General features: G+C 43.2%; 1 protein-coding gene across 1 annotated transcript in view; it reads right to left on the bottom strand.

Annotated features, from left to right (window-relative positions):
- Positions 1–16,918, bottom strand: part of LOC147029664 (activin receptor type-2A-like) — a 176,856-nt gene that overhangs the window by 47,350 nt on the left and 112,588 nt on the right. The window contains exons 3-5 of the mRNA XM_085872135.1: positions 15,321–15,433; positions 8,911–9,071; positions 3,151–3,297 (exon numbers count right to left, since the gene is read on the bottom strand). Coding sequence (XP_085728261.1) covers positions 3,151–3,297; positions 8,911–9,071; positions 15,321–15,433 — 421 coding nt within the window. The remainder of the gene's footprint in view (positions 1–3,150; positions 3,298–8,910; positions 9,072–15,320; positions 15,434–16,918) is intronic.

Genomic DNA, 16,918 nt, shown 5'->3' with positions numbered 1-16,918 from the left:
AATTAATCCACACCTCTGGGACTGGAAAATTGTAATTTTGTTCATTCTGATAAAATAAATTGAACCCGGTTTTCCTGGGCGGTGTGCAAGGCAACAGACGGCTCCTCAATCGATCCCGACTTTTATCTATACACTGCCTAATTTTATTTTTTCCCATTAAAAACAACCGTTTCTTTCTTTAGCAATTACTCAAAGGTTGGTAGTCCCGTCAGCGAAGCGATAGGTCTTACATTCAAGTTATGTGAAAAATAACCCTTGTTGAAACCAGATTTTAACTCGCTTGTCGGACAACTGATTAACCCTTGCTCTCATGAGTGCACTTTAAACACAGTTCCCAGCTAAGCTCAAAACAAGAGTGGCGAGTGCGAAATAAATTAGTCTCTTTTGCTATCTGATGATCTGAAAGTAAGAGATTGTAATAAAGTGAGATGTGCAAGTAGAAGTACAAATAGTAGTGACATCATATAAAAAGGACGGCTCATGCAAAGGTTGTTCAATGCATCATTGCTGCTCGCTGTTGACTCGCATTTAAAAATGGAATAATAGAGCGAAGACGATGGCGCATCATCACAAATCCCCACGCTTCCCACCTAAATCAAGGTTTAAAGATGGCAAAAAATTCCACCAGGAATGAATGACCCAATATCAAATTTGAAGTTACAATTATTTTCCCCCCATTTTAACCACTGTAACCCGAAGTCCCCACCTCCTGGGACATGAACAGGGGTCAAATAAATTTTAAAAATCGGTACATATTTGATGCGTTGCCCAATGTTGATTGCACATACAAAGTTTAATTAAAAGAAGTTTTAAAATGTGCCCGTAATTGTATTTTTTTATTTTTTGTCTTTGAGATTTTGCCACTGCCCCAGAGGGCAGGGGCAAAATGAAACTGCTCTTGCACCTTCTTGCCATGTGGTGATTTTAATGACCAAGTTTGGTGAATTTCTGCCTGACCGTTTAGGAGGAGATAGCATGAGGGATGGACAGACGGACAGACAGACCCGATTACAATATCCCCGTTTTCCAAAAATGCGTGAGGATAATAAAGTATCCTTACATGATGTACCTTTTCAACATTGCTGATTCTCAACTAAAGAATGATTAAAAGCTCACAATATTAACCCTGCAATGCCATATATAACATGAAAACACCAAATAATTATTTATAATCCTGTAAAGATGTTAAACAAAGGGAGGAGGGGAGGGGGTGGAGGGGGGAAGGGGGAAATAAAAAATACCCCTGAGCGGGAGTGCCGGTCATCTCTGCCAGAGGACGAAAGTAACTCTGTGCCAGACTGGAATCGGGGCAGTTCATAAAGTACGTACGCTCTACTTCCGGGTTTCAAAACCACCCAACCCCCTCTGTATGCAGGCTAGTGACCACCCACCCACCCCCATATGCGTCTCATATCACATCACAATACTTGAACATTACAACGAACTGTAGATTTATCTCAAATGCATCAGTAATTATTAACTACGGTAATACAGTAATATGGAACAATTATTGACGTCCACGGATTCAACATCACATCGAAAATGTTCCTGTGAACGGGGATTTTTTCCCCCTTGCGATGACGACAGGCTCACCTTCATCTTCTGAAACGCTTTCATGTAGTCTGACACCACTTTCATAAAGTATGTATGCAGCTGTCGTACCACCCACCCACCCCTGTACGCAGCCCGTACGCGGGCTTTAAACCACCCAACCCCCTCATACATCGCCAAACGCTTGCAAAGCCAGCAGTTCCTTATGAACCGATGTTTGTAAGTCATGACAATGCAGTCCCGAGCGTTGTGATTTACCTTTTTCTTTTAATATCACAGCACGTCATTTATGAAAATAAAAGTACAAATTGACATTCAAGACAATGTTAATGTCATAAATGAAAGTAAGTGTGCATATAAACTTGTGTTCCATTGTTATAGTTAAATCTGACAAAAAGCTTCAAATGTAATATTGGTCTCGGAGAGTTCCGGTTCTTAATTTAATACTTTTATTTTTGTATGCACTTTATGAACGGCCCATACGGGGAATCAGAGCGAAGTTTGAAGGGCTATAAAATCGGAATGAGAGCAAATTTCAAAAAAATGGCTCATGTTGTTCGAGATAATAGTCCATAGTATCTCAATCACTTATAACATTTGATCTCTCTTGATAAATAAGGGAGGAGATACGATTTGAAATTGACGATTTTCGCAACTTTGACAGCCTTGTGACGTTGACCTCAACCTTGGACGACCTTGAAAGTTATATCGTTGTGCATGTCTCATCAACCTCTATCCATTCCACTGTTGGTTATTTGTCTCCACTCGGTTTGATTGTGGACGGACGGACGGGCGGGCGGACAGACTTCGAGACTGGCTTTATTAGGTCATCTCTATTGAGATGATAGAGATGACCTAAAAAGTGGCAGCAGTTTATAAAATAACTGTAGCAGGTGTGGTTCTATTATTCATCAAATTGTTAGCACACCAATGTGCAGAACGTACACAATGTCGGACATGTTAGTGAGAACCAACGACAACAAAAAAAAGCAAGCACATGCATGTAGCAAAATGAAACATTTCCATACAAAATAAAAATAAAGGTTAAAAATTCAAAATTGACAAGTCAGATTAACCTCCGTTTCTTAATTGCACGGCCCATGACCCACCGGCAGCCCCGGCTGGCCTAAAGTGTGGCCCAGCCGATAATGTCCAAATGTGAACCCCCCCACATCATAATCTGCCATAAATATCAAATTGACCCAATGGTTTCAAATGAATGTTCCAACACGAAGCATAAAATTAACACAACTACATCAGTAGATGTCAGTAAACAAACAATTATGCTTGCAGCCCAGTTAAGCAAAACAAAGAGGAGTTTTGGGGGTGAGGCCTAGCAGCAGCCATTACGGAGTCCTGCAGGTGGTGTGGTGGCTCTCACACTGATGTCTTATTGGCAAAAGTGGCCCCCCCTCAAAAAAAAAACAGTGAAGATCACTGGGATAAACCATCCCCGAAACAAACATGGTTGATCATGTCAAAGCACGAGTAGTAGTGGGGACCAATTTAGGGGGAAAATGTCTAACAATTGTGGATGTCTGACATGTCTGAGGAGACAAAAGCAGAAAAAGCAGGAAGTAAAGTGTGCTGTTGACTCACCCCAAGAGGGAAAACCTTCACGGCAACAAGCTGATTGAGCATTTGCGCCTTCCAGACAGTGCCATAATGGCCATGGGCACGCAGTTCAAGAAGCTGCAGAGGTTTCAGCCCAAGCAAAGGGGAGGCTGGTGTTGCATCTGGGTCCTGCTGAAAGCATCCATTAGCACACGAGTCATGGGTAACCCAAAAAAGATTTGTATATAGTCGCCAAAGATGACAGTCCACAAACCAAAATAATAATAACAATCTATGACTACGATTTTACCACCTTCTTATGAATACCACCTTCTCATGAGGCGTGCCGCAAGTAGAGGGGAAGATTTGTGAAGGTCTTTAATGAACCAGCCTGACATCTGATCCGGGGTGTTTAGGGTGGGAATTTGAAAATTGTTCAGAGTTCTGGAAATAATTTGCTTTCTGGTAATTGAAAAATATCGTGGGATTTTTAACATCCACCAGCAAAAGCCAGCAGACGGGTCCCAGCTGAACGTTCATTCAAGGGATGGTGTACTCTGGGATGCAATGCCATTCTGACAAAATAACCAATGTGACAATTATTTCACACTGCTCCCTCCCAATTCAGTCTCCAGATGCTGCACGACGTCTTTGCCAGGCACCTCAAGGGCGTACTCAATTTTCACTCTGTTTTCATTCTTCTTTGTTTGTCTGGGTGATATCTCAGCCATCCTTGAAGCTGGGAAGCTGAAATTTGGGCACAATGGTGAACATGTGCTGTGGCAAAAAATGGTATTTATTAATTTTTTTGAATACTCAATCAATCAATTAATTATTATCGATATATTTTTCTCATCTGGGCAAAATCTCAGGCACCTTTTGAGCTAGGAAGCCGATATTTGGACATGACAGTGACCAAGTGATTTGACCAAGTGAAGGAGTATATTTGATTTCTTGACTAATCAATTAATTTTTTTGAATTTTCAATTAATTGCTTGATTAATTTTCAAAAAGTTTCAGATTCAGATGAAACAGTGGTAGTTTCGGTATGCTCTTATCCAATTGATGATGAAATTAATTATTTCACGATTATTATTTATTTTAATTATGCAATTAATCAATTATTGTACACCACTCCCAATTCCATCTCCCTGTGCTGCATAGCAGAGTAAGTATCATATTGTAGTGGGGCTGGGACGTCGGCCGCGGTCCGTCCGCTGGACGGAGCCGCAAGTCGGCTCGACCGATTGCCCGGAATTCAGATCGTCGCCCTGGATAAGTCCGGAGTCGACGGGTCTTCTATCGGACTGAAATTCGCCAATAGATAGACCATGTGGGGTCGGGTTGATTGCCAATTTCAATTTACCTAAATACCCACGTGGTCCACTACCGGAGAATTTCACCCTCGACGGAACTCGTACGGAAACGAGCCGCTTAGTGCGCTCGTTCCGTGTGCAATTCCGAGCGGTTTAATCGCCGAGAACGGCCAGACCCGAATATCCTGTGACAACGGCAATGGCCAGCTAATCCGTCACACGCGACACGCTCAGTCAATGCAAGAATGGAAACAAACGAGCTGAAAACATTGAACAAACGGGGTATTTATTCACAATAGGGAAAGGGGAAACACAGAGCAGAATTAAACCGACTATAAAAGCAATGCAGTCAATGTACAGGCAAAAAGCACAACCATTCCTACTTAAAGACAGGGCCCACAGGACACACACGCACACACAAAGACCCAGGACGACATGGACCTTCCCGCCTCATGCGGTCTTCGACGAGACGAGCGAACCAGGACGAGACCAGCCCAGCGTCGTCGAGTTGCGACCCGTGCCCGAGATGACCAGCGAGCGTCCAGATGCGACCCGCGCTCGAGCTGACCCGATGAGCGCAGACGCCAGCGACAGGATCAGACCAATCTCTCTTCCTCGTCCAAAGATCACCAACCTCCCTTCTCTCGTAGGGAGGGGCCTCTTCTCCTGACCACTCGCCTCTTGATTGGCCAGAACTATCGCGCGATTCCCTGGCCACCCTCCATTGGACAGACGCATGGTAGGCGGGGCAACTCCCACCCTCCTGGGCGGAGTCCCGAGCGGAGGCGTTTGTGGCTCCGCCCACCTCCTCACCTCTGACCGCGTGCTTAATGGCGATCGGGTTGAGTCGGAAACGGGGAGGGTGAGATGCCCGCTCCCTGCCGATTGGCTAAGGAGGGATGCCATGCCTACGCTAGACTCCGCCCACACGTGTGCCTGCAGCAAGCACGCGAAGAATGCTGCGAGCATCATGGTGTCAGGATGGAAGTGAAGATGGCGTTGTTATCGTTGGTGTTGTTAAATAAAAGAAAACCTGACTCTTAAAATAACTTCACAGCGCATTTACATTTATTCACCCATTAGACTCGGGGATGGGTTCTAACTAGAAAACACATACTTATTGAAATAACTAAGCTATAGGAACCTGAATGTCTGTGTGCTCATGGCTTCCAGATTCACAACAATATATACACATTCACCTCAGAAGTGAGTGGTATACAATTTGCTAAAATGTGAACATTTTGCCAACTCCTGCCATTTCAATAAATGTAACATAAAATCGTTATGGTCTTTTTTGTACGCTACTCCCTCCCAATTCCGTTTTCATGTGCTGTACGGTGGCATTGCCGGGTGAAGAAGACACCCTGGCAATGCCGCTCACTAGAGGATGTTACTTATTCATTTAGCATCGGAGCGGTGTACTTTGAATGTACCTCTACTTGTTATTTTAATAGTCAGGCTGGGAACTAAACCCAGACTCGACAGCTCAATGGTAAGTGGGCTAAGACTGGACCACCTTGTCAGACTCAACAACAACAACAACAACAACAAGAAAACATCTCAGCATGCAAAACCCATCTGCTTTGTACTCAAACCGGACGTGGAGAAAACAACAGCTAAAGAAGAAAAAAAATGTACGAAAAACACACACACACACACACACACACACACACACACACACACACACACACACACACACACACACACACACACACACACACACACACACACACACACACACACACACACACACACACACACACACACACATACACACGCACACACACACATTTCCCGCTGCATTGGTGGGTGGGTTCATAATTACATTTTCTGAGTTAAGTATTGTGCAGAGAAGCCTATGCTGAGAAGAAAGAAATTAAGGGAAATTAAGCCTACGAGCTTCATGGGAAATAAAGAGCAAGCATCCCTGAAAAATGCACCATCACAATCCCCACTCTTCCCACTGAAAGCAAAGTTGAAAGATGGTAAAATTTTCAAGCAGGAATAACTAAACATCAAATTTTGAGTTTAATAAAAATCTTCTGTTTTGACCCCTGTGACCCCTTAAAGAATAAATCTGAGACTAGGGAAGCTTAAGGGATGCCAGAAATAATTTGCCTCCGAGTGGTCAAATCCCAAAAAATAAATCGTGATACATTCATGCATCTCCCAATGTTGATTGCATATACAAAGTTTCATTTTTTTTAATGTTTACAAATTTGCCTGTAATTGCATTTTTTGACATTTGACCTTTTGACCCCACCTCAGGGTCTCATGGGGCAGAGCCAAAAATTATACTGCTCTTGCACCTTCTTTCCAGGTGGTGATCATAGCTATCAAGTTTGGTGAATTTCTGCACAACTGTTTAGGAGGCTATCGCCGGACAGACAGAGACAGACAGACAGACAGACAGACAGACCTGATTACAATACCTCTAAATTGTTATTAAAGCATGGGGATAATGATGCATTCATGAAGTTATTTCTGCAAATCAAATATGGCCCATGGTCACACATGGGTTTGGGAAGTTTACACATGTTGCATATGGAAGATTTAAATTCCATGTGAAAGTTCAAGGAAAAGTGACGGGATTGGGGAGCAGAGGAGCGAAAAGAGAAGACAGTGGAATTGGGGAGGAGGGGGACAGAGTCAAAAGTATTCTTGAAGGAGAATGAAGGAAAAGCCAAGAATGCAGGGGAGGCTAGAAAATTGTACATTTATCTGGTTCTTAACAACTGTCAGGGATGGAAGGATGGCCTTGAGGTACGCACGCTCACTTTTTTAATGTTAAAGGCTCCAGTCATGGGCTAAGAGTCCTCATTGAAGCCAGCCAGGCATAAATAAAAGAACTGCATCGACAGAAAATTAAAGCAAGAGAGAATAATCCAAGAGTTTTTGAGGAAGTAAGAAAAAAAATCTGCTTCTTCAAATGGGGAAAGTCATAACTGTTTGGAAAGGCATGAGAAGGGAGAGTTCCAAAGTTTGGCAGTGAAGGGGAGGAAGCAGACATCACAACGGCCCACCCTTAAGTTTCCAATGGCCACAGAATGATCATGTGATGTAGTGGCTTGTCGAGTGTTTTGTGCTCTCGCTAATGGCAGAGATGCATAAGCAGCAGGTTCTTGGGAGCAGAAGCCGGTCAGATCTATAGCAAGGAGAAAGAGAGCCAACTTTGCGGTGTAATTTGTGCGGGTCGACTTTTGAGGGAAGTCTGGGATAATTGATAAGTTGGATTACTTTGGATTCATTTCTGTCCAGGAAGTATGTGGAGCTACAACTTCTCCAGATGTGAGAGCAGTACTCTATACAAGGACAAATCAATCCTTTATATAGTTGAAGCAACTGTTCAGAGGCGAATAAGCCTCTGAGCTGTCTAGCCGAGGTTTAAACCACAACCCAGCTATAAACTGTCATCCTGGTGTTTTGCAGGCAAAGTGATACATTGATGTGTGTACCGTCCATCCAATGGATGTTAAACCAAGAGGCTCGTCTGCAAGCGTCAGTTGGTGGATGTTAAATATCCCTCTGTATTTTTCTCAGAGAGTGGAAGAGTCATCACCAGAACTCTGAAGAAATTTCAAATTCCTTCCCCAAATGACTGCTGGGAAGGCAATGACAAAGCATGCAGCATAATCGTAACTCTAACCTTTGCCCAGGAACAGATTCAGCAGCACCGTCACTCTGTAAGAGATGACGACGATGACGACGTATGCCTGGTGTTGGCTTAATGGTGAGGGTGGTGGGCTTGGGATCCAAGGATCCTGGGTTCAAATCCCATTTGGCTGTTGAATTAATACCAGGTGGGGTTGACTCTGCCTGTCAACCTTTCGAGGTCAGCAAAAATGAGTGCCACAATGCTGGTATACTGTGTCGGAGTGGAGACCTGTCCAGGATTGTGTCCAATAGCCAAGGAGACTGCTTAGGCAGCACCAATGCTCTGCACAGAGTATTGGAGATGATGACGACGACGACGACGACGACGACGGCGAAATTTTCCAATGTAAGCTGGAGATAGTGTTTGATGCTTTTTGTGACAGTGCGAGCACCAGAACACAAAAAGTGAAATATATGTACAACATTTACACAAAGAAAATCAAATGAAGGCGAGTTATCGCCTACACTCTGACTGTATTCCAAATTCCTGCCACGTTCAGATGAATGTCAGGCCTGGCCAGCCGGTTTGTTAAAGATATTTGGCAAAAGCACCACTGACAGTGCAACCGCACAATAAGATTGGAGTAATTGGTCGTTAAAGAAGCTCGTCGATGTAGGACATGTAAAAAATGAAATAAATAAGATTTGTTTGACACACCAAACATAAAAAGCAACTTTTTAACAATATTCATAATAGACCAGTCAAAGTGGCAGTAACATCAATTGGATAAAATTCCAGAAATTAAATGTACTTTTTTTTTTTTTAAACAAAACCTTATATGTGAGCATCTATAATTATCAAGCAATGCTTGTAGAGTGCAGAGTGCAGTCCCACCTCTTGTGTAGAGACTGCATGATGGAGGTAGGTCATGCCGTGCTGCCTATAGAACCAGAATAAAAGGACGATAATAGCTGATACTATCAGCAATGGCACCCCAGAAGACAGCAGTACCCTGGTTACTTGGAAAGGTGCGTCAGGTGGGGCTCCTGTGGGAGCTTCATTAGTGAGAAGCATTTGCAAAAGAAGATAGAAGATAGAAAAGTCAAGGGAAGGGAAAGAAGATACACTTGCAAAATAAATAAATAAAACATCAGAATAAGTTATCTTGAGAATAAGTTATCTGTTACATCAGCAAGAAGAAAACCCTCAGAAGGAAGGCCTTTAAACAATGTGCCCCAAGTGCAGACCTGGATAAGGCATGCCTGTGTGCCATGAGTAACTGGTGCTTTTCAAGGCGTAAATATGTTTGTTTCCATCAATTACAAAATGAAAACCTTCTTCTTTTTGGATAAATGGAATACTGTATTTAGCAATTACATGAAATTAATCCTTTGTCTCCTTTTGATGAGCTTTCCAAAACCAAGCTGTTTTCTATGCAACTCAAGTTACTTTTATTTATTTAGCAATTTAGCACTTGCATATTGAACTGGGCTGGCAGGACAGAAGAGGTATGCCACACAGCCTGGGTTTGAATCTCGACTCAGTTATAAACCGTCACCGTGTTTCGCAGGCAGGGCAAGGCATCAATATGTGCGTGTTCAATTGAATCGATGTCAAACTGGGTGTCCCATCTACAAGCATTAGTTAGTTGGTGGACTTTAAAGATCCCATGGTGACCTTTCTGAAGAGCAGGCAAGCTATCGCCGGCACCATGAGCAATTTCCAAATTATTGAACCTTCAGTCGAGTATCCTGCGTCGAAGTGCTGATTAATTTGGGATTGTAACACCTTGCTCAGAAACTGGTTCAGCAGAACCAACGCACTTTAAAGAGCATGCACTGTCGGACGATGCTATTCGTGCAAGATACATTCCTGAAAAATGCCCAAATGTCGGAGTATTAAAAAAAAATGTTTTTTTTTTACATGTCTAGGCTAGTGGATGAGCGAATACACAGAAAAGAAACAGCAGGAGAAATGGGAAACACCGACATAACAGCACGGAGGTAGAAAGTAGAGTGAGATGGCCAAACAAGGGATGCAGGTCATGATGAGAGGTAAGGGAGAACACAAAGAGTGGACAATATGGATACATTGTTTGACCAGTTTGACCAGAGCAAAATTGTTTGACCAGTTTGTGATTTTGTCATAGTCTGAAGAGAGCAAAGAGGCTGTTGTCTGTCTGTCTGTCTGTCTGTCAGAACAATGAGAGATGTCATGGCATTGAGTGTAGTCATCAGCGAAAGAGAGGTAAAGAGGATTTTCTCGAGTCAGTGAGATCATTGATGAAGATTAGGAATAACATGGGGCCTAAAACACTGCCAACGGGTACTACAGCCTTGACAGTGAGAAGAGAAGAAAGGGTTCCGTTGAGAGCCACACGTTGTCTACGAGAGGGGAGGAAGTGAGTAATCCAAGAGTGGAGTTGGCCTTGGATTCCACAGGCAGACAGTTTGGAGAGCAAGGCAGGGTGCCGGACTGTATCAAAAGCTCGAGATGAGATCAGGACCTTCTCTCTGGACATATGTCTGATATTGAGGGCCTCCACCATTGTTGGGAGAGTAGAAGCAGCATGTCCAAGGTAGAGTTACCAGGTCTGAATCCGAATTGATGATCTGAGATGAGGCTGTTGGAGAAAAGAAATGATGTTATGTCAACTGCATTGATGGATTTCCATGACTTTGCTGATGATTGGAAGTACAGTAAGCTAATTGGACTGTAGTTAAGGGGATCCGTTTTGCACATATTTTATGTACTGCTTTGTTGTTGGTCGATTTACAATTTCCCAGGTGGATATCGAAGACCAGTCCTGAAGTGTAAAAAAAAAATCAAAAAAATCATAAAACCGTGAATACGTGAAGCACGAATGTGGAAACTGGTCACACACTTTATGACTTGCGAATATGTTGGGTCCGCGAGTAGCAAATCTGCGAATATCACGGTCCGACAGTACCTAAAATAAGGAACCATGCTCTTTAAAGAGCAAAAGTCTGGAGAGATCAACCATGCTAGTTATGGTTGAGGGAAGAAGTTTAAGAGGCAGACCTTGTATGTGCTGGATAGATGTGGGTAATAGCCACAACCAAGCTAAACTGTCTCTGCCAGAGCATTAGGAAGCAGTGTACGATAGGGATGTGTGGAGAAATCTGATTATGAATGTCACCAGAAGTCAGACATAATATGATGGAACTAGATAATCTAAAAAATAAAAAATATAAAAAAAAGATAACAGTAATTGATAATATTGGACTGTGATTCAATTAATACTGATGGATGCATCGTTACTGAGGGGTGGTTGTGCCACTGATGTCCCTGCAGGCAAGAGCAGGAAGCTGTTATATGGTCAGGGTCCTGGCAAAAAATGGCCTCGTGAAGACACCGTGGGATCTTTAATGTGCACTAGCAAATGCAGGTAGATGGGACAGCACACTCATTGATGCCTCACCCTGCCAGCGAATCACCAAGATGCTCATTACCTTCGCAAACTTTGTTGTGAAGGTTATATTTTGATCGCTGTGTATTTATTTATTTATTTGTGAATATGTGTGTTTGTTATTCGCACAACTCCAAAAGTATTGAACTGAATCGCAGCAAATTTGGTGGGATGATTGGTTATTATCCGAGGACCATTTGATTAGATTTTTGGAGCGATCGGGTCAAAGGTCAAGGTCAAGAAAAGGTCAAAATCGTCTTTTTACCATAGCACGGTCAATTTGTATCCAATTTGCATGCAACTAATGTCAAAATGTTCAGAATTCAATGCCCCCGTAGATGATATGTGACATGACACAATGACGTAATAACCCTTATTAGCGGTTGGGAGTCAAAGGTCAGGGGGGGGTCACGACATTGCAAAATGTGCGGTTTTAGTCATAACACAGTCAATTCTTATCCGATTTGCATGAAACCAACACCAAAATGTTGACTGTTCTGTTCCCCACACTCTAATACCAATTACAAAATTAAGAGTACAAAGGTCAAGGTCGAGGTCATCAAAAGGTCAAAATCGTCATTTTGCCATAGTGCGGTCGATTTTTATCCAATTTGCATGCAACCAATGCCAAAATGTTGTGAATTCAATGCCCAATCTTGTGATATACGATATGACACAATGACGTCATTACCTTTGTTAGCGGTTTGGGTCAAAGGTCAGGGGGTCAATGACCTTTATTATCATAGCGCGGTCAATTCTTATACAATTTGCATGTAAGTAGATTCAAAATGTTTAGAATTCAATTCCCTATCCTGTGATGTGAAATATTTGATTTCTTATAATGTGACCAGTTGTCATCAGATTGACTTGACACCGACACCCAAAAAGGACAGGGAGTTCATACAGAAATTGTACAATGTACCTGAATCAGTGTCAAACAGCAGGAAATTTAATGTTTTTAAGCCATCATAACACATATGAGATGGCAGATGTGGTATGGGATTAAATACCCTCACAATCAACGGTTTCTGGGGGGGGGGCGGGGGCGGGGGGCAAAATGTAGCGTTGGCGAAGGTATGCGCTCGACTGAGTGCCCATTCTAGTTTACAGTCTGGTTTGGAATTTAACAAACAAGACAGTTAAAAGCTTAGCACACGAAAAGGACCTGTTGGTCCTTTTTATTATTCAAAGAATAAGACTTTAAGAAACAAACAAACAAAATAAAAATAGAAATGAGAAATAACCAGAGATAACACGATGGAAATAGCAGAATGCCATCAAAAAATAAAATGACATTACTTATTTTAAAAAAAATAACAGGTTAAAAGTTAAAATCTGCATGCAAAATTTAAAAACTACGGCATAAAAACAGAACGGCAAAGCAGGAATCATGATGAAAAATAAATCTACGGAAGTGACGAGTCAATGTGTATACACAAGAAAATTTTGCAAATCTGTCTAAGGAAACAATAACCTGTTCAATCCAGTATCAAACCCAAGCTTCTCTTCAGACACGACACAACTCCTCATTGGCAGAAGCTAACGCGAGTACGGTTGATAAAAAGTCAGAGCACAAAGTACCGTGCTGAAAATCCTGCACGGATAAAAATTTAAGTCGGCTTCTTCAGGTCCAAGATAAAGACACAAAACCCTTTGAGTTTGAGCTTGCATCCACCTGGCAGATCAGGATCAGCCTGGTACAACCGCTCAAAGTAACAGGCCCAGCGGGCCTTCACTTCGGACTCCTCTGTCGAGAGCCTACCACCCTCTACTCTAACTGCAGTACACCGAGGGATGGGCTTGGATGAACGCAATGTGCGAATTCCCCTGTAAGCAGGACGAGAATCACTTGACCACAGGTGATGCTCTACCCCCTCACAGATTCCTCGAACATAGGCCTCCTTGTCCACACTTAGCGCACGTACAGTTTTACGCCTCAGCTCCCTGAACAGCTCAGCTCTGCCATTCAGCCTGGTCCTGCGACTCTGGTCAATGGCATCCAGTGTTCCTTGAGAGACAAAATTCTTCTTTGCCCTGCGGTGAGTTCCAAGACATCCACCGGCAACTTCAAGGACGGTGGTCTTGAAGGCACTCCACAACTCTTCAGGACCTCCCCAAGCACCCAGACCCCACCCCCCCCCCCAAACCTCTACTTAGCTTGTTTGCAAACTCCTCAGCTCCCCTCTCATCCTTGAGCTTGCCAACATCCAGCCAAGGCTGGAATGGTACCATTCTCCTGGATTTAAGGTGCAACTTCAGAGTTCCTACAACAAGCTGGTGGTCAGTATTGAGGAACTGACCACTCCAGTAGACCCAGCAGTTCTGGATCATCCTCCAGTGACCATAAACGAGGACATGGTCAATCTCCTTTACCACACCGCCAGCGTTGGAATAATAAGTCCAGCGATGAGCTTGTGGGCGCGGAAACCATGAACCAGCCACCCTAAGTCCATGACTTCTTGCAAAGTCAAGGAAATTAGTGCTATTCTGGTTCACAGTTCCAGACCCATGGGGACCAAAACATGTCTCATAACCATCCCTATCAGTTCCAGTCGATGCATTGAAATCCCCCAAGACTAGAATTGTAACTCGTCTGGGGCACTGATCAACCACAGACTCGAGTGTGTCACAGACACAGAACCACAACAGTGAGATCACTCGCCTCAATCGGAGCATAAACAGAGACCAGGGAAATGACACCTAAGGAGTGACGAATCCTTAATCTCATAATACGCTCGTTGACTGGTGTTACCTCAATTATCATTGGAGTCAGCTTATTGGACACAGCTACAGCAACTCCTTGAGAATGGTAACCATCAGAGCAACCAGACCAATAGTAGGTGTAACCACCCACCATGATCTCGCCACAATCCGGTCTCTGAACCTCAGAGAGTTCTGCAATAGCGATGTCGAAACGCTTGAGCTCAGATGATAACAGACAGGTGACCATCCTCTCTTAGGGATTGGACATTCCACGCACCCACCCGAAGGGACCGCCTCAGGTTAACCCAAGGAGACAGCCGTCTGGTGGACGACACCCCAGCACCACTCCGACACACTCTCCCGCAATCTGACCCGGGAATGTTACCCTGTGGTTTCCCTCCTATCATCAAAGATTAGGGGTCCCGAAGGCTTTGCCCCAATCCCGTCATCCGGTGAGCTGCCCTGCGAAGGGAAGCTGCACCGGAGGTACTCCCACAGAGTGGGTTTTCAGTTTTCTTTGCGTTTTTGTGTTTTGCGGAATGAAAGGTTTTACGGTGGCCGGAGTGCAAATCCTGCCACCAACCTCCTAATAAAAAGTAACCCAACTGCAGGAGGACGTCCGCAGACACAGTTGGGCACTAGATATGGATGGCTGTTGGCTCACAAGGAGCTCCTCCGCCCTTTGACTGGTTTTGTTTTTAACCCTGCTGGGTGTCCATATCCAAACACCCTCCTCACCAAAAACTGGTGGGGGAGATGGTTTCGTCGCCGACAACCCGACCATGGAACAGGTTAGTACAGGTTTACATGGTACCTGTAGCAAGTCACAGATCTAATCTGGCCTGAGCTGACTAAAATGTACTTCAGCTCCTTTGAAAGTAACTTTTAAGTGTTCATCACAATATTGAGAACCTGATAGTTCTTGCACATAATGTCATGCATGTTTATGAAAGAAGTAAGACGTAGCCTATTAAGAACGATTAGAAACAAACGGTTTTTCTTTTCAGTTCTCGTGAGTGTGCCGGGGAATAAGAGTATCAAGGGAAAAAGAACCTCGTTTTCTGACATCCACTAGGATAGATCCAAACCAGAGGTGAACAATTTGCAACATGCCCTTGCCTTCAAATGCTCAACACAGGTACGTGTAAATTACAATGGCCAATTTACTTACGTTCTGTACGAGGTCGGTAAAATGGTTCATATCTGAATTTAACATTGCAGGAATTTCCATCACAACAGCAGAAATAGACTGAAGGATTTTCACTCGTCTCCACACAATCGGTCCTGGATGAGTGGGAGAGGGTGAGGGGAAGGAGGGTGAGGATGGTGGAGGGTGAGGGGGAGGAGGGTGAGGTAAGTGAGGAGGGGGGTGGGTGAGGCGAGGGGGGAGGAGGAAAAGAGGCAAAAATGAATGAGTTCATCCTGTATTAGTTTATCATTCCATGCATCCTATGGAATCACTTTATAGAAAATAAAATAAATAAATAAAAGTGGCTTCTGCAATCATCAAACACTTAACTCATCAAAATGTTGATTACATTTTTTTATAATCTATAATTTAATTTAAAAATCGAATAAAATAAAATGTGATTGGTGAATTTTTGGGGAAATATATTTAGATGACTGTGCAAAAAATAACCATACTTAACTGTATGTGGAATCAAGCAAGAAATAATAGCAAACAATTAAATTATGATTCATGTCATTATTATCATCTCAGAGAAAGCCTGGTGTTGGCTTAACGGTCAGGGTGGCCACGCTGCTCTCTTAGGGTCTTGAGTTCAAGCACCTGTCGAACCATTGAATCAACAACAGGTGGGTTGACTCAGCCTGTCTTCCTTCCGAGGTTGGCAAAATGAGTACCAACTTACTGGTAACAGAGGACAGCAGCACAGCCCTGGCCCCAGAAAATGATGCAGCCAAACAGCCACAGACTGCATATGAATAAATAATAACAAATCTCAAAGACAATGCCTGGAGATTAAAAGAAACAAAATCCAACTTTCTACTGAGAAAAAACTCCAACATGCTTTGTAAATTCCTAAGCAATAAGCTTTTCACAAATATAAAAGGAATTACCAGGGAAGCAAATGAAAACCAAGTACTTTTTTGGAAGCATTTACATGATGTATCTGCTGACACTTGATATGCTTGGAAAAAAAAAACCCAGTGAACATATTTCCATCACCAAGACTTTCCGCCTAATTACATCAGCGTTAACGTTGATGGCATTCTTCATGGTGGTTCATATAATACATCTTATTGCCCACACACACAAAAATGCACACGTGCCACCACTGCTGGGGTCACACAAATGCATTGGTTGCCAAATCCCTCCAATATCACAGGGGTTAGGTTTCTGGAAAATGCTGCGATTGTAAAAACCACAATAGTGGAAACCATGGGCCAATGCGAAGAGGGGGGTTCGGTTCCTGGACTTTGATAAAATATCGAGAAAGATCGGCGGCAGCCAAAAATAAACATATTACAATAGAAACGAGAAAGGCACTCGGTAGAGCGCATACCTCTGCCACGTAATGCTACATCCACGAGAACATATCAGGCCCAATACATTTTTGAAATATCCTATGTATTGTTTTTGACTCTGTCCCTCAATGGTGAAGAATCACTTTAAAAAAATTAAATCATTTTCGTGTCCAGATCCAGATTTAGATCTTCACCAAAATCGAAGCAATTCGTCGTGGTCACACACCCAACCTGTCCAACAAGTTTCATCCAAATCCGTCCACAACTTTTTGAGATATCGTG

This window comes from Eptatretus burgeri, chromosome 3 (assembly GCF_056783735.1).
Source record: "Eptatretus burgeri isolate ZD-2024b chromosome 3, Ebu_testis_v1, whole genome shotgun sequence".
Lineage (NCBI taxonomy): Eukaryota > Metazoa > Chordata > Myxini > Myxiniformes > Myxinidae > Eptatretus > Eptatretus burgeri.
This window is presented reverse-complemented; position numbering and strand designations above follow the sequence as displayed.